The sequence below is a fragment of the Hippichthys cyanospilos genome, chromosome 6, assembly GCF_059441005.1.
Source record: "Hippichthys cyanospilos isolate Australia breed blue-spotted pipefish chromosome 6, RoL_Hcya_1.0, whole genome shotgun sequence".
Taxonomy (NCBI): Eukaryota; Metazoa; Chordata; class Actinopteri; order Syngnathiformes; family Syngnathidae; genus Hippichthys; species Hippichthys cyanospilos.
In genome coordinates, this window is record NC_142374.1 from 23,785,050 (window position 1) to 23,802,868 (window position 17,819).

At 39.6% G+C, this 17,819-nt stretch overlaps 2 protein-coding genes and 1 long non-coding RNA gene across 5 annotated transcripts in view; 1 reads left to right on the top strand and 2 right to left on the bottom strand.

Annotated features, from left to right (window-relative positions):
• Positions 1-8,448, bottom strand: part of cttnbp2 (cortactin binding protein 2) — a 39,991-nt gene extending 31,543 nt beyond the window's left edge. Inside the window, exons 1-2 of one of the 2 annotated variants that reach the window (XR_015865854.1) lie at positions 7,993-8,448; positions 2,172-2,279 (exon numbers count right to left, since the gene is read on the bottom strand). Coding sequence is in view for 1 of the 2 variants with exons in the window: in XM_088416719.1 (XP_088272845.1) it covers positions 2,172-2,279; positions 7,993-8,082 (198 nt within the window). In the remaining variant the exon portion in view is untranslated. The remainder of the gene's footprint in view (positions 1-2,171; positions 2,280-7,992) is intronic. The other variant, XM_088416719.1, reaches the window with a different exon arrangement.
• On the top strand, positions 7,542-13,625 carry LOC148422896 (uncharacterized). The gene is made up of 3 exons (XR_015865855.1): positions 7,542-8,317; positions 10,973-11,111; positions 11,888-13,625. It is a non-coding gene; the product is annotated as an uncharacterized LOC148422896 (long non-coding RNA).
• LOC148422897 (high choriolytic enzyme 1-like) lies at positions 11,908-17,786 on the bottom strand. Of its 2 annotated transcripts, XM_088416730.1 has the most exons (8): positions 17,629-17,786; positions 16,522-16,567; positions 16,293-16,445; positions 14,443-14,560; positions 13,700-13,878; positions 13,546-13,627; positions 12,260-12,388; positions 11,908-11,963 (listed from the first exon to the last, which is right to left on the bottom strand). In XM_088416730.1, exons 1-8 carry the CDS (start codon positions 17,692-17,694, stop codon positions 11,951-11,953), a joined length of 786 nt encoding a protein of 261 aa, XP_088272856.1. In that variant the 5' UTR covers positions 17,695-17,786; the 3' UTR covers positions 11,908-11,950. The 2 variants fall into 2 exon arrangements, with proteins under 2 accessions (XP_088272856.1, XP_088272857.1); XM_088416731.1 differs by lacking the exon at positions 11,908-11,963 and having other exon boundaries at positions 12,256-12,388.
• Positions 17,787-17,819: the final 33 nt, after the last annotated feature.

Below are 17,819 nucleotides of genomic sequence, written 5' to 3' on the forward strand. Positions count from 1 at the left end.
TCCACGGCCTCTTTAACATTCTCTTCAAAATGACAGCGCAAATGTCAGGGGCAATGACTTCACAACCTCCACTTTGGCTTTTAACAACCCGAGCGCGAGGCGCAAAGACTTCGAAGAAAATCGTCACCACTGAACTTTTGGGAAATTCAACCCCCGAAGCCAGTTTTGCTTTGCAAAATGAAATCTTGGAATCCTGTTGATCATCAACAGTACCCCCCCCCCCCCCCCCCCCCCAAAAAAAAATAAGAAAGTCAGAGAGGCCACACAGGAAGTGAAGCCATTTTGGTTTAAAGCTCCTTTAGACAAATTTCTTGGACTGTTTTGAAAATTCAGTCCCAGAAAAACATACACACACAGTGGTCAAAATCAAACAGTCAGACGGCGGCAGATTTGATTACCAGCCAAAATATCAGAACCTCAAAAAAAGCCGAAAAGTCGCACGCCCAATTTTTGGCGCACTTTCCAACGTTCGGACTGACACCGTTTAGCAAGACTCACGGCTTTATTTCTAAACGTTTGGCTCGTTACCTGTCTATATCTAAAAATAACGGCACGGAGAATTCCGTGGAGACGCGCAGGTCCCTTTTCGACGAGCTTGCGCTAATCATGTGATACCGGCGCCATTGTTGTTACGCTAATCAGCTTACAGCCTCCTTTCTTTTTGCTTGGCCGAAACCCGATACGACGGCTCAGCGTGGCTTTAGCCGCATGCTAATTAATCTCCGGCTCCAAAGCTGCTTAATAACGCCACGGAGCCTGGCGACGAATGATGGATCGGTGCCGGTGCGTCGTGGCTGCGACTCGTTTACATCCGCAGCCGGCGTCTTGTTGGAGAAGTTCCACTTTGGATCATCCTCTGGGTCGCGCCGCTAGGCTCGGAGTGCTTTGTCAGTACGCCGTGTACGCTATGGATGTCTTTTTTTTTTTTTTTTTTACTTCTTCCTGAATCCACGCTGCCTAGCTCACATGACAGCCGTCTGCCACAGAACAAACAGATTCTTTGTGCGGCCCAATGAAAGCTGGCCGGTAATCAGCGCAAACTTCCACCGAGACTTAAACATTAGACAAAATTAATGTGTAAGCAGCTCCCAGTTTGCTTTCTTCTGTAAATGGATGGCACATTCACATGACACTTTCAACTTTAACTCATTCGGTGCCATGGACGAGAATTCTCGTCTTTTAAAATAGTAGCAACAATAATAAATCATAAAAGGCTGGTCAAAAACGTTTTTTTATGGAGAGGAGCTGACACCCTTGACGTATGCTTACCTAACATAAGCCAATTGAGCACTGTAGTATTAACTGTGACCACTGGATGGCGGTATTTCTACACTTTTAACACAGCTATTATCTACATGCAATTCAAAGTCCTTACTTTGAATTTGAAGTCAATCTTTCATATGATACCACCCACATTTAAAAGCAGTCAATTCATTTGATAAACGATTAGTTGATGATGAATAAAAAATAGTTAATTATAGCTTATGCAAAACTTGCTTGAATGAACAATTAAGTAGTTCATAACCATTTCAAACTATAGTTCAAAACCTCATTTCGCTCTTTTTCAAATGGTCGATTTTTCATAAAACAAATTAATCAAATTAATTCGATTCCAGCCCTATGTGTACGGCTTATATAACAACAGGTTTAATTGAATTAGCTTCATGGTATTTGCTGAAAAGGTTCAGGCTGATATCTCAGACACAGTAGACAGGAAGCTATGGAGCAAATCAAATAAAGGCCACACACACACACACGCAGACACACACACACACAATTGAATAATGTTTGTTGAGAAGGCAGAAGAAGAAAGCAATCAGTGAAGTGCCATAGAAGGGACTCCAACTTGGAACGGTGGACGTTAACGCAAATACCTCCAGGAAGTAAAAACATGCACTTCCTCTCTCCGCCATCACCAAAACGATAACAGAAAAAAAAAAAAAAAACAGCAGTCACAGTGACTGCATATGAAAATCAATTGCTATATTTTCCTTAGCACGTTGAGCTAGGCTAAGCTAAAGCTAAAACTTCAATCGCGAGGCTCCCTGCAGCTTTGCGACGGCTTTCATTTGTGTGTGTATGTGTGTGTGAGTGTGTGTGTGTGTGTGTGTGTGTGTGTGTGGGGGGGGGGGGGGGGGGGGGGTCTGATTTTCAAAGGGAGCACAACTCACCCTGAGGGCTTCGATGACCAGGTCGCGGGCCTCCAGCTCGCCCTCCATGATGCTCAACAGGGTCAGCAGCTCCGGCTTGCTCAGGTTATCCATGTTAAAGTCACATTTCTGAAACAGGAAACACAAAATCAGAGTGTTTTTTTTTGGTATGGATCGATTAAAAAAAAAAACGTAAAATGACGTCTTTGAGATTGAATGAGTTGATCTGATAACTAAATTGTTTGTTTTTAAATCGCTCGCTGTCGACAGAGAACGATCGCGTTTTGAAGTCTCATGTAATGACCAACCAATCAGTCCGGCTTATGAATGTCACATGACCAACAGGGAAGTCATTTTCAGTCGACGGCAAGAAACGACCAATGTTTTTAAAGGTATTAATTGGACGTGAGATAAAATCTAGGTATAAAATATAGACCGCAACTTTTTTTCTCATGAGTTGAGCCCTGCGGTTTAGTGAGGCTCATCTGCAAGTTTTTTGTTTATTTGTTTGTTTGTTTTTTGCTAGCCACCAGGAGGCAGTCCACCAGTAAAACAAATAGCATGTGTCTGTATCATGGCTATTCTCAAGAGTTTTAACAAAAGTGTTACGAACGTATATTTGACTAAGAAATAAAATCACAACCATATAGCGAGTAGAATATGCATTGTAACAACAATGCCCCCCCCCCCTCGCATCTTAACGCACTAATTAAACTCAGCCGTCCACTTAGGCGAGCTATCTCGTCCTACCTCACAGCGATTAGAGCCTAATTAAGTTTAGCTAGGTCATTAAGCAGCTCCTAGCGGCTAGCGGGTGAGGATGATTGTAATCGGGCTTGACCACACCACTTCTTGCCACAATTAAAAGCTTTTTCCGCTTCACTTATGAAAGGCAAACACTTTAGGTGTGGTTTCTGACAGGTCGCCCGGCGGGAAGTCGGCAACTGATTTGGATCTAGCGTAAGACTTTTAAGACTAAGAATGTGGTTAAGGGCACTTTGATTGTAATATTTAGGCGCTCGATGCTTAAAATAACACGAACCAGGAAGCAAGTTATTTACTTGAGCGCTTGACCTTTCGGGTGCCAAAACTGTACGGTATGTATTAGTATGGAAACGAAGCTGGAGATAATCAAGAAATACGAAAAAGGCTAGGCTAGGCTAGCTTTGCTAGGGATTATGGCCGTAAGTGGCTCAAGTCAACGTCCATCAAAATGTTCAGTGGCGTCAGCACTATCCATACAAATAAAATTGTAAAAATGTGACAATAGTGAAAGTAGCTACGCTCTATATTGATGAAATTGAAATAAGAATATTTATTATGTCATAATAAGAGTATTATGACTGTTGAAGACTTTTCCAATATGGGAGTCCAGGCTAAGCCAATCAAGGAAGTCATTGAAAAGGCTTGCAAATGTCATGAGTTGGCCGCGAATGCCACCCGGTGGTTTTGGGGCGCAACACAAAAATTTCTCTTGCGCCCTATTTGCGAATTGCCAATGAAAGGATTAATACAAAAATCAGGGAAATCGCATGATAAAACACCGGGTTTTCAATATGTCCAAAATGGACAATATTTCCAATTTTGAATGGCAGTAAAGGAGCCTGACATGGGCTAAATCGCCACCAATAGGGGATACTTCTCTACCTCCCGTTTGCAAGCATTTAGAAGGGACGACGGGATGGCATATTGTTATGTTTTGACGATTTATGCAATATTTAAACCTCCTCGTGTATTTTTCTTTGATCTCACGCATTAAAAACATCAAAAAGCCCGAGTTCTTTATCCTTTTTTTTTTTTTTTTTTTTTTTTACATTTTGACTTTTGGCACACCCTGAACTTTTCCCAGTGTTTAGTGTGACATGGGTCCAGCGAAGGATGCGGCCCTCATCGGAGGGTGTGAAAAGGCCCCCCACAAACAAGAAACTCCCCCCCGCCCTAAGCCAGCTACAAGCGAGTGTGACAGGGGCGAGCAAAGAGCAAAGTGCTTTATTTAACCGAGGCATGGCGGCGGCGAGGGGGTTGTAGGTGGGTTCGTTTGGGGTAGAGGGAGGGCGCAGAGGCGGAAGCGAGCCCCCAGCATGTAGCCCGTGCACCTGTTTCGCCTCGCCGCCAAGCGAAAGTGTCCTGGAGCGAGCTGGGGGGGGAAGGGGGGTTCTGACACGGTACTCCCAGCTATGCCCGCTGAGTCACTGAAATTAAGACCAATTTAGAAAAGGTGTCTGGTGAACATAACCACCCCCCCACTTTACAGCACCTCCTCCGCAGCTCTTCACCTCGTACCGCCACTCAAAACCGCCCACAAGCTTTCACTCATTGCCTGAATGTTAAAGCTGCCACAAAAAAAAAAAAAGAAAGCTCAGCGGACCCAAACCTGCTTGATAATTTGTTGACAGCAACAAAGGGGACTAGCCAATGTAACTCGGTGTGTGAAACTTATTACAGCCTTGTCCGATAAAAGATTTGTTTTTGTGTATGGCAACAAAGCACTTAAAACGGAGACGAATCATAGGGCATCGACGGCATGCATCTTGCATGTACGCAATCATTAATGCATGACACATGAAGCAGGGCTTCTCAAATGGAGGTACGTGGCATTTAATAGAATTTAATGCCATGGGAGGAACAGCATGTTTTCTTCTTTTCAAATTAAGAGCAAATGAATTGGAACACGGGGCAACACGCTGTTAAATTGTGTCATAGTGCTTTCGTTGCCAAATTTGCATGCCGTTATTTTTATATTTTTTTTGTTGTTGTTGTTGTTGGTGAAACAATTTTCCGACAAGTCAGGAACAAAACAAATGATGTTACACTCTATCTTCTTGAGTTGCCTAAAAAATATGCTTTAACATACCTCTAAAAAATATGTTTAATAAATCAGACTTGGATGGTACAGCACCCAGTTCATATATACATATATATACATATATATATATATATATATATATATATATATATATATATATATATATATATATATATATATATATATATATATACATATATATATATATATATATATATATATACATATATATATATATATATATATATATATATATATATATATATATATATATATATATATATATATATATATATATATATGTATTAAAGAACTTCATGAAAAATCAAACAATTTCATGAGGCTTATTAACAGCATTAGCTTGCATAATGGCCTAAATAATAGCACAAATCAATGTGACTACGATGTCACTTTACACTGACGCCATTAAGTCATTAAACTAATCTTTTGGCATTCATGCGTGATAATAAATGCTGTGTAATATAGGCAAATTACAACGGCAAAGTCGACAAGAACAAGGAAGCAGGAAGACACTTTCAGTTCTGGTGCACGAGGTGCGTTCGACTGTAAAAAAAGGAATCTCAAACGCACAAAAAATATCAATGAACCAGATGCACGGTTTGGATTGGACAGTGTTTGCGTGAAAGGGGATTGCGCAATGCTAGGACTGCTTTGTGACATTTTAACATCTGACTTGTCTCATGTAACTGTCGCTGTCGGGACAATTTTACGTGTCGCACGCACACAATACGGACATTTCATTTTGTAATTTGCGGGACGATAAGCTGCTGCGTGAAACTCTAGGATTTAAAGCAGCGGTTCGGAAATGGGGGTACGTAAAGCCACTTTGGCGGCACATAGGATTTTAAGGTTCTGCAGGTATCAGCAAATTTAATGCAATTTAATGCAGCAATAAGACAAGTACATTTTCAAATTAAGAGCAAATCAATTGGAACAGGTTATTTACATGCTCATGTACTCATTCAAGTCTTTTACCTGTGGAAAAAAGAAAGTGGGAATATAAAAATGATATATACAAGAAAAAAAATATATACAGATGTGTGTGTGTGTAAAAACATCTGTACATTTCTACAAATTTTGGCATTTTCCTATTCAAAAAGTCTGACAATAATTCAATTTAAAACTGTGTTAACTTTGGGGAGTTATTTCTTGAAATTTCCAGTTAATTTTATATATTCAGGCACTGGGAAATCTCTGCACTTTTTGTTTCTGCTTGATATTAAACCACGATCGGTGAAATTTTATCATCGTTATTTTGAATTCTTGAACTTGATTTACTGCAAAAAAAACATCAAGTTTTACAACAGGGTTTTAAGTCATCTAAAACGTATTTAAAAAATCATTGAAATGAAAGTAAACATTAAGTAACATGTTAAGTAAATTTATGTTTAAGGTCATTCAAACAGAACTGGATTTTTCATCATTATTTTGAAGCCAATCTTTTACAAAAAATAAATATCAGCTCCAAATTCCGGTTATCGCCTTCTGTGTAAAAATCCGCACCAGCACTTTGAAAATCGAATAAACGGTGAAACTAACCCTAACCCAAAATGCCCTGAATTTCTTTTATAGGGTCATGGATTGGTTAAAAAAAAAAAAGGTGTTTTCAATTAAACCCACTAAAACTTTTAAGAAAATAAAGCTGGAAAAAAAAAGCAGTCCCAAACTACCGTAAACTGTATTTGTGCATGATTATTTCCCAGCGGTGCCAAGTAGGTGTGTGTCAACAAATGAAGCTGGAGCATCTGGTCTCAGCAAACTGAAGAAGTAGCACCTCCTTGGGTCCAAAAGCTTCCCGGGGACCCGAAAAGTAGTGAGGGGAAAAGTGATGCCTCATGAAACCTTGCAATATTTATTGCTCCTCTAGATGGAGCTGTTGTTTTAAAAATCTAGCCTTCATTTTTAAAATGAGCAATATTGAAATGGTAATACATTTTTATTGCACTTGCATTTATCTTCAAACAAAGAACGCCATCAAAGGAAGTCACGAAACATCACAAGCGCTTCATGAAGCTTCGTTTTGCAAAAACTAAACCTCATTGAAGCATTTGTGATATTTTTTTAGATGGCACTCTTGATTTAAAGACATAATGAAAATGTAATACACATCCATTGCACAAGCCTTAATCTTTAGAACAGCAGTTCCAACTTTGAGTAAAAAATATCACAAGTGGTTCATGAGGCTTTGTTTTCCCATTACTACTTTAAGACAAGAAAATAACATCAAATAAACCACTTGTGATAATAATTTAAGATGCAGTGAAAATTGAATACATTTTATTGCGCTGGCTTTTATATGTAGACCAAGAGTGCAGTCTAGAGGAGAAAAAAAAATATCACAAGTGGTTCATGAAGCTTCATTTTCCAAATGAAGCCTCATGGACCACTATTTAGAGCAGAGGTGTCCAAACTAAAGCCGGGTCCAGTGAAAACCGAATACATTTCCTTGCATCTTAAAACCAAGCATGTCACCTAGTAGAGAAAAAAAAAAACATCACAAGTGGTTCATGAGGCTTCATGTTCCCATCACTCCTGAGAAGGTTCCGCTTGGATCCACCTGAGAACCCGTAACACGTCCCAAACTAACCTACCAACACAGCCGCGATTCAAATATTTAAAAAAAAAACCTTTAATGTAGAAAATGCGCAAAATGTCGTCGTTGGCAGCTACGCGAAGCCATTTCGTGTCACTTCTCCATCACGGGACCGAGGTTCGGAGAAGCAGCCCGGAGGCGAACAAAAGAATTCTCCATCGCCAAGGAATAAGCTCAGCCGACGGGAAAGCTCGTCATTCGGAGGCGCTGTTTATTTTCCCACGGGGGTGGGCTGTCTGGTTCGGTTCTTCTGGACCGGAGCGACACGGACGTTCGCTGTCCTCCGGCCACGGTCGCCGAGAGCCCCGCGGCCACTCACCGCTGATTCATGCGCGACATTTCTCGCCCTGGCTCTGACTAACGCCCCCTCCACCCCCCGCCCGGCTCTCTTCCCCGCAGGTGGTTTCCGCGAAGCGTCTTACCGCGTCGAAGCTTCCCAGCACGGCGGCGGTCAGGGCTTGCTGTACCGGAGCAGGAGGCTGCTGCTCTCCGCTCGCTCCCTCCGACGCCATCTTCGTCGTGTGGCGCTGCGCTGCCTGCCGGAGAGCGGGCGCGGGCGCGGGCTCATCCGCCGCCTCGCGTTAACTAGTTCTCTGCTGGACCGGAGTCATCCGCACGCCCGGGGCCACATGAGTCCGGCGTAGAAGAAGAAGAAGGGGGGGAAAAAGGCGGGAGGAGGACGAGGCGGACGACGAGGCGGAGGTGCGTCGAGGAGGGCGACAGCCGTGGAGAGGAGACCGCGGACCAGTGAGTAGGTGGAGGGGAGAGGGAGGCGAGGGAGACGGGGGAGACGAGGGGGGCGGGCCCGCAGCGGGCAGCCAGGCAGGCGGACAAATCCAGATGTAAAAGGAGGCGCGTGCTCGCTCCCTCGCTCGCTCGCCGCTGACTGACTGACAACAACATTTGCGGGCGACAAAGAAAGCTGCCCGAAAATATTATCGGCATTCATCGCTCTCTGTCAAAAAGTATCGCCGAAAACGGCGCGATAGAACGAGGTTTTACTGTAGGATTTGGCAGCGGTGTCAAACATACGGACCGCGGGCCGGGTCTGGCCCGCAAAAGGGTTTGTTCCGGCCCGCTAGATTAATTTGAAACATAAGGTATAACAATGAGATGATTTTTTTCTTCAGTGAATAAAAAAGATCTTGTGCTCCTTTGTATTAAAAAAATAAAAAAAAATCTGAAGTTATTGTTTTAGGTTTTCCTCTAAGCAGCCAGCAAGATAAAAAGAATTTTACACCTCTGGTATACAGTGTTCCCTCGTTTTTTTTTTTTTTTTTTTCCCCGGGGGTTATGCACCCCAAAATACCTGCATAAACAAATCCACAGAGATTTTTCCCCCCCTTTAGTTTGTTTTGTTTGTTACAAAATATAATGCTTTAAATCGATCAAGGAGGAAAAATATCCAGAAAAAGAATGAGGTTAAACCTACAATATTTTGTCATGAATGAAAATATGTTATAATGCTATTTATTAATAAAAAGAAAAATGGCAACTTACTAAACACAAGTAATTGATTACTTAATGTATCTGAGTACTAATCAGTTATTTTAGGTAATTAATGTAGGCAAGACTTGAGCAATTCTCTAGTTTAGTACCAGCCATTTGTAGACCCTACCATAGCCCAAAAGTTGGAAAAAAAATAGAAACAAAAATAAAATTAAGTACATGGGATTGAATATCTGGACTCTTACACAAAGTAAAAATATTTCTTTTGGTATTGAATGGGGTAATAAGTAAAAAAAAATATAATTGACATGGCCTCTTCGTCTTTGTTATTTTCTTTCCAAATTTTTTTTATTTAAAAAAAAAAAAAGTATTTTCAGCATATGCAGCGGGCCAAAATAAAGTAGCCAGTGGGCCACAAATGGCCCCCGCGCCATATGTTGGACAAACTATGGACACCTCTGGGCTACACCCATGCAAAAGCAGTATAGGCTAGCGGCTAGCCTATATACAATAATGCAATACCACAATGCACTATGCTAGCTGCTAGCATATATTAGCATTTGGTAATATTAAAGCGCTTAGCCCTAAAGGATCTTTTAAACGGCAGCGAGCGTAAACGTAACGATGAAATGAAAGCGGAGTAGAGGTTAGCCTTACGTGTCACTGTCGTGTTTGCGGAAGCGGAAGCTAAGCGCTAATCTTCCCTGCTTGAAAGCGGCCCACCACGCTGAGGACCGAGGCCTTCTCGCCTCCCACCCAGATGTGGTTTTAGGATTAAGGGATGTAGTTGATCCGGGCTGCTGGCGTAAAATGAGGTTAGCGCGTCTCGATTTAGGTCAACGCGCCGCTGATGTTTCTTTCAATATTCATACGCAAAAAAAACGCTTGATTCTATTTTGACTTTTGTTCTCAGTAACATCTACAAAAGATCTCAGGAAGCCAGAAATGAAAAGATGGCGGGTTTTCCAAGTTGCTACACTCCAAAAATAGTTGGATTCATTCAAAATAACGCACACTCTAGGACAAGGGTGTCCAAACGATGGCGCGGGGGCCACGTGTGGCCCATCGTCCATTTTGGAGCGGTCCGCGGCATATACAAAAGAATTGCCAATACATTTGTTGCATATTTTTGGAGTGCTTTTTTAAATATGCAAAAATTAAAGTGTCATATTTCCCGTACGATAAGGCGCACCTAAAAGCCTTGAATTCTCGCGCGCATTATAATCCGATGCGTCTTATACAGCACCTAAATTTTCATTTTTGGGGGACGAAACAATAATGTAATTTAGCATGTAAATGATTCAATTTCCACCTCTGCATAATCAATTGTTTTTTTTTAGTTGTTTTGATACAGAACCAATCTTGGAGGTGTTATTTTGTTGGTGATTCATTTTATCTTTGTATTTTTTTGTACAAACGATTTTTGGGCTTATTTGTTGTTTTGTTATTCATTTGACCATTTAAAAAAAATCGAAATAAATAACAAACACGGCTTGATCAAAAATAAACCAATTTTTGCTCTCTTTCTTTTGCATAAAAAAACAACAACAAATGGGCCGTTTTAATACAAAAATATCCTAAAATTAGGTCAAGCATTGCTTGACTTTTTTTTAAAATAGATTCAGCAGTGTTATTGAGGATTTAAAAAAACAAACATTTGATTGTCCCCTTTGACCCAATTTGGGTTATTTTTGCCCCAACTAAGTACTCAGTTTAAAATAAAACTGCATCTTGGTATTTTCTCAGTGAAAAATATTGGTAATAATCGGGGTAACCTTGACACTAAAATTAATTTAAAATAATTTTTGCTATTCATTCAGTTCCGCAGGACCCAAATTGGGTTCTCTCTGAGATACAGAAAGAGGGTTTTAAAATGTCCGTTTCGGGGACGTCCTGGAGCAGGTTTTCCCAAAAGGAACGTTAACAAGGGGCTTCTTTGTTTGCACGATGCAGATAACTTCCTGTTTGGCTGAAACGCCTGTCAATCAAACGGACGCATTTTAGGAACGTGGGCGAGCTGGTTTTTTTGGACTTCGGATGACGGCATTGCAAAACCTGGTCCAGGAACTTTTTTTTTTACTTGAAGTTTTCGGTATGTTTGTCCAGGTAACATCACCATTGAAATATTGCTCAATATTACTATATTTAATTGGCTGTTTTAGTACATTTTAAGATATGTTCCATGACCTTAAATATTCAAATAGTAAAGGAAAGAGATTTTATTTTTTTTATCATTAACTAAATTGATTCCAAAGACTTTTTTTTTTTTTACGACAGAAATTAATTCCCAGAACTGATATTTGTATATTAAGATTTGGCTAAAAGGCAGCATCTAAATAAAATAAATATTAAAATCATTGTTTATTCTAGGTAATTAAGCCAGAACGTAATAACTAACTTTAGATGTTTACTTATAAAGTTCATCAATAATTTTAGGTAATGACGTAATAAAGTGATTGATTTAAATGATGAGTAGCCACTTACTTTATGTAATCATTAAATAATTACTTGCTTTAGGTACTAAATTAATAGTAATCAATGAATTTAGCACCATCCATTTTTAAACAACACAAAAATACTTTAGGATTGAATGAGTAATTTTAAATGTAAGTAACATTTTAAACTAGATTCAATTGACTTTAGTTGGAATTCACAAGCATCACGTTACACATTATATGAATGTGTCGCCTCCTAGTGGCCAATTAACGAACGTGAGTTCATTTTGATATTGAGATGACTGTAATTTATTGAATGTTTAAGGAAACACATTTGAGAATTATTCAGTTTTAGTCAGTTGTATGATTTCCAATTTTTTGGGCCGGAATAACCAAGTACGACTTGTAGTAATAACTTTTTTTTTTTTTGCAGAAACAAGGACAAACCACGAATGAATGTGGACTCTTTAATATCATCGTGTGAAAAGCTGTTGCCTCAATGTCGCCACCTGCAGGAAGACACAAAAATGACAAGTCAATGACGTCACGTCTCAGGCTTTCATCTTTTGATGTCAAACTACATTTTGTTGGTCAACAATTGCATTGACTGTGATCATTTTGAAAATAAAAACATTTTGTATTTTAATCATGATATTATTTTGCCAAAATATGACTGGTCAAGCGCTGTCATTTTTATTTATTTTTTGTGAAAAACAGACACGGCAGGACACTAGTGACGGCGCAGAAGAAAAGTGTGATAATAACCACGGACTCAATTTTGAGCGCGGTTGAGGTTGTCGCTTACCTCGAGCACTTGTAGAGCGAGTTGAGTCGGGCGATGTCATTCTTGCTCATCTGGTTAGCGGTGCCAAAACTCACGTTGGCGTTGGGGATGGGCACCATGGTGGGCTTGTTGTTGCCCGAAAATGCGTACCTGACACAAATATTGCAATTTGCTTGACAAAATATTGCACTTTTGTGGACAAACTCAATTTTTTTACAGACAAATTTTGCGTTTTGGTGGAGAAAATATTGTCAATTTTGTGTTGTGGTGAAATGCCAGCATTTGAGTGCAAGAAAATAAGTTTTTGTTCTCAAAATGACGCCAATGTAGAATTCATTTGGCGAGACGTTGTCGCTTAAATGACACATTTTTTGGTCAACTTTTTACAAAATGAGATTTTTTTTCCCATCATTGTTTTGGTGTTGAGGAAAAATGTGCTCACATTGTGTTTACATTTCAGCTCTTCAGTAAATCATGTTGTCATTAAGCCTTGCAATATTTTGCCTGCATTAAAAAAAAAAAAATGTTGCCAACTGCTGCATTTTTTTAAGCATAAATCCTAAAAAGCTGTTTGACCTTTTGTGACCCAACGATGCATTTTAGTGTCAGAATATAAGTTTGCAATCGACCACAGAAATGTTATCCCTCTTCATCGACGGCCTATTTACTTGTGTCCGTTATTGTGTCCATTTTGTCCCAGCCAGACAGCAAACACATGATTGTAAAGGCCAGGATGTCCTCTACAGAGGACACTAGAACTTAGTAGGGTAACTCCAGTGAGTCCAAAGATATAGACCAAAAATAACTGTCCACTTCAGTGGACACAAATGAAGAGGTGGTGTCTCACGGGAACATTTGGGAAAAAAAAAGTGTTTATTGTCCACTGCTAAATTTTACAGCAAAATTACAACTATTTTTGGTCAGTCATTTCGTTTTGGTGCCAAAATTCAACTTTTTGCAGTCAAATGTTGCATATTATTGTCATAATAAAAGTTTGCAATTAACCACTGCAATATTATCCTCCTGAGAGACATTGTGTCCAATGTCGTGTCCATTTTATCTCAGCATGAGAGCACATGAAATATGATTAAAAAGGCAAGGCTGTCCTCCATTGAGGACACGAGGGCTAAGTAGGCTAGCGCCAATGAATCAATAGATATAGACCAAAAACAAATGTCCACTACAGTGGACACAAAACAATAGTCTGACATTTTTATGCCAGTATTAAAAAAGTCAATGAGAATTGCTACAAAATCGGATTTTTTTTGGTTACATTTTTAGCCCAAAATGCTGAAAAGCGCACTGACCTGTGGTACTGCATGACGGAGTTGTAGTCGTAGGGCGTGTTCATGTTGAGCGTGTTCATCTTATCGAAGGCGTACTCCCAACCTGAGGACAGTTCCGTCAGCGCTCGCACCATTGTGTGTGTGTGTGTGTGTGTGTGTGTGCGTGTGTGCAGACCGGACTGGATGTTCTCCCAGAGGATCCGGATGTGGCGGTCCCGGTCGGAGCGGCACTGCTCGTGGTTGAAGCCCAGAGCGTGCAGCAGCTCGTGTTGGACCGTGCTGTGGTACAAGCAGCCCTGCCGGTCCAGAGACAGGGTCTGCCCGTTGCCGCGGCGACCCACGTACGAGTAACACCTTTCACAAACAAAGTTACTGTCGACATGATGGGAGGGTCAAACAATTTACAGTCGAGCATTTGAGAGGAAAATGGAGGGAAAAATTGAAAATGTTGCGTTTTGGGTTATTTACGTTTTTTCTCACAAAAAGATGTTTTGTCCTATGCTAACTTTTTGTTGTCAAGTGTATATTTTTAACGACAAAATATGAACTTTTGGGGTCAACCTTGACGAATTGTCACAAAACAAAGTCACAACCATTGCACTAACTACAACTTTTACTTGGCTAATTTTGCATTTCTGTGCCAAATTATGACTTTTTTTGTCAACATTTGGACCACGATGCAACTTTTTGTTGTTGTGCAAAACTAAAAAAAGAATTCACCTTTTTTTTTAAAATAAAGTGTTATCCTCACAAATAAAGCTTGACTTTGATTTGATATACATTTTTGAGGAAATGTTTTCCGCCCCCCCCAAAAAATCCAAATGTGTGATCAACCCTTTTTGAACTGCATATATCATCTTTGCGCATCATTTTGTGCCACACTAAAACTTGTTGGAATATTTGTTGGCAGCCGCATACCCGTTGTTGGAATAGATGCTGATGTAGTCTCTCTGGCTGGAGCGAGCGATGAAGCGGATGCAGGAAACCGACTGGAAGGAGTCCAGGCCGCGCTGGATGATGGCGCGCTCACGAGAAGCTGAATTTGGGGAAAAAAAAAACAAAAAACGTTTTGAATATGCAGTATTTGAAGGCTCTGATGGCAAAATACTGGTAAAAGAACAGTAGTAACCCATAACAAAATTCAGTGTTAAGTAATGACAGAAATATGCTTGCTAGTATTCAGACTAATGTGATTGATTAAAAAAGCAGCAGTGACAGGAAAGTGATAAGAAAAGCTTTATGTATCAAAAGTAATGTGATTACAAAAAGAAGCGATGGTAAAGTGATAACAAAAAGCTGCTTGTAGAGAATTCCATGTAGCCTGAGTACAAAAAGTGGAAATACAGCAAAGTAATAACAAAAAATGCGAACGTGAATGTTAATTTTATTCCAAAAGTGATAGAGTATTACAAGTAATGTGATTACAAAAAGTCGTCCCAGTAAAGCGAGAAAAAAGTTACTTGTAGACTATTCCAAGTAAAAAAGAAAGTCAAAGGAAACTTATAAAAACTTATAGCAAAAAGCTATAAGTACTCATAGTAAAGTGATAACAAAAAGTACTTGTAGAGTATTCCAAGTAATGTGATTACAAACAGAAGAGGTGCCAAGGGAGTGATACCAAAAAGCTATGAGTACAAATGTAAATGTTATATCAAGACGGTTAGAGTATTCCAGGTAATGTGATTACAAAAAAGTCACAATAAGTGAAAGAAAAAACTACAGTACTTGTATTCAAAGTAATGAGATTACAAATAGGAGCAGAGAAAGAAAAGTGATGAGAAAAAGCTATAAGCACTCATAGTAAAGTGATAGCAAAAAGTACTACTTTTACTTTATTCATAGTAAAATGATAGCAAAAAGTACTTGTAGAGTATTCCAAGTAATGTGATTACAAACAGTAGAAGTGCCAGGGGAGTGATAACAAAAAGCTATGAGTACAAATGTAAAAGTTATATCAAGACTGTTAGAGTATTCCAAGTAATTTGATTACAAATGTAATCAAATTAAAGTGAATGTAAAAACTACCAAACTTGTAGAGTATTCAAGTAATGTGATTACAAATAGCAGCAGAGAAAGAAAAGTGATGAGAACAAGCTATAAGCAGTCATAGTAAAGTGATAGCAAAAAGTACTTGTAGAGTATTCCAAGTAATGTGATTACAAACAGTAGAAGTGCCAGGGGAGTGATAACAAAAAGCTATGAGTACAAATGTAAAAGTTATATCAAGACTGTTAGAGTATTCCAAGTAATTTGATTACAAATGTAGTCACAGTAAAGTGAATGAAAAACTACAGTGCTTGTATTCAAAGAAATGAGATTACAAATAGCAGCACAGAAAGAAAAGTGATGACAAAAAGCGATAAGCACTCATAGTAAAGTGATAGCAAAAAGTACTTGTAGAGTATTCAAGTAATGTGATTACTTAGTAGAAGTGCCAAGAAAGTGATACCAAAAAGCTGTGAGTACAATTGATAACGGTATTACACGCATTCCAAGTAATGTGATTACAAAAAGTAGTCACAGTAAAGTGATTTAAAAAAAAAAACCTACTTGTAGAGTATTGCAAGTAATGTGATTACATTACGGTGAAAGGAAAGTGCTAATGAAAATCTGTAAGTACTCATAGTAACTCGAGTGATGGAGCATTCCAAGTAATGTGATTACAAAAGGTAATGAGGGTAAAGTGACAGGAAAAGACAAAAAAAAAAAGCGTGCGTAAAACGTAAACAAAAAGCGGCGCAGTGATTGACGTTTGGCGGTTTACTGACAGAAAACGGCGCTGATGACGTAAGGCACGTAGACGTTCCCGTCGGCGGACTTGGGCCACATGCATCCGCGCGACGTGCACTGGTCGGCGTTGCGCTCGCCGTCTCGGTCGTAGGCGATGTCGTCCATCACCGGAGGCTCGTCCGCCGTGCGAACTGTCGACGGGGTCGCGCGTTACTTTGGCTGGCGCGCTAACGTTAGCTTGGATTTGGGAATTTTGCGTGACGTTACCGACGTCTTTGTTGGCCTTCCACAGAAGCTCGGACACCGACGCCTCCTGCGGCGGGAATCGATACGCCGCTAATTAAGATCAGGTTGTGGACGACTACTCGATCCGAAGGTAGTCACCGGTACCGAGCACCGATACCGCACAAATATATACCCCCCAATATGGTATCATTTTAAACAAAAGCTTTTCAATTCCAATATTGCATTTTCTTTGACATTTATCGTAGTTAACGGCAATTTTCTATTCTTCGAATTTGTCATTTCTGATTTGCGAGAGTCGGCTGTCTTTGCCAGTACCCATACCTTGAAATAAGGGCAGGTATCAGCCTGAATCCGATACTTGGTATCGATACTTGCCCATGCCTAGTATGAAGGATTTGGGGGATTCATTTAATTAAAATTGAAGCAAACCTTCTTTATTAATAATTCTATTATGAGCAGCAGAATTTCTCCATCATGATGTGTTTAGGAAAAAAAACATTTCCAGTGCTTATATTTAAATAAAAATAAAGCAAGAAAGGTGGCAATTATTTCTAATAATGTTTATTAATTTGTTTTTATTATTTCATTAGACTACTTTTTAATTTTTTTTAATTAAAAGAAAAAACCTCCACTAAAGACCTGTTCCATTCTTTAATTATGACTGTCGAATGTTTACACTAAATAATCATGGTTCTAATTGAGACATTTTTTTTCCCAACTGGCCAAGGAAAACGTAAACAATTTACTGCAAATATGTAAATAACTTTAAGAATACATTTTTATATGGTATAAATTTAATTCTAAATATGCAAATAGCTACTAAAAGAACATTTTTTATGGACTTATAAAATGGGAAACAATTACACGTATTTAAATCTATTTGATTGGTCACCTAATAAAATGACAAAAATGCAATTTATACATTCATATTTTAGTCTGAATTTTAATTAACTACAAAAATCCCCATTTAAGATTGGACAGTTGTTATTATAGAGATGGAATAATTCCCAAATTTTATTTCTTGATCATTTTAGGTGGCCTGTATAATTGAAATCATTATAAAAAAGAAACACGACGGCAAATTTCCACTTTTGTCATGCAAAAGTTCTACTGGAGGGAGGTTCTGACCTGCTGCGTGGCCGAGCCGCACCGCCAAAAGACGAGCAGCGCGAAGATGCCGAGGGTGAGACGCATCGTGACGAAGACGGCGATGACCCGAAACAAAGGCGAGCCGCCCGCCGTGCCGCCCTTAAAAAGCTTCTTTCCTCCGGTAACCTTGAAAGCATACGGCGCATTCCCACGAATGGGAACGCGGCCTT

Coding starts and splice junctions, on each gene's coding strand:
- LOC148422897 (XM_088416730.1), bottom strand. CDS start 17,694: ATGCGTCTCACCCTCGGCATCTTCGCGCTGCTCGTCTTTTGGCGGTGC. Junction 16,568..17,628: donor GCGGCTCGGCCACGCAGCAG/GTCAGAACCTCC, acceptor TTCCCGCCGCAG/GAGGCGTCGGTGTCCGAGCT. Junction 16,446..16,521: donor GAAGGCCAACAAAGACGTCG/GTAACGTCACGC, acceptor CCCCGTCGACAG/TTCGCACGGCGGACGAGCCT.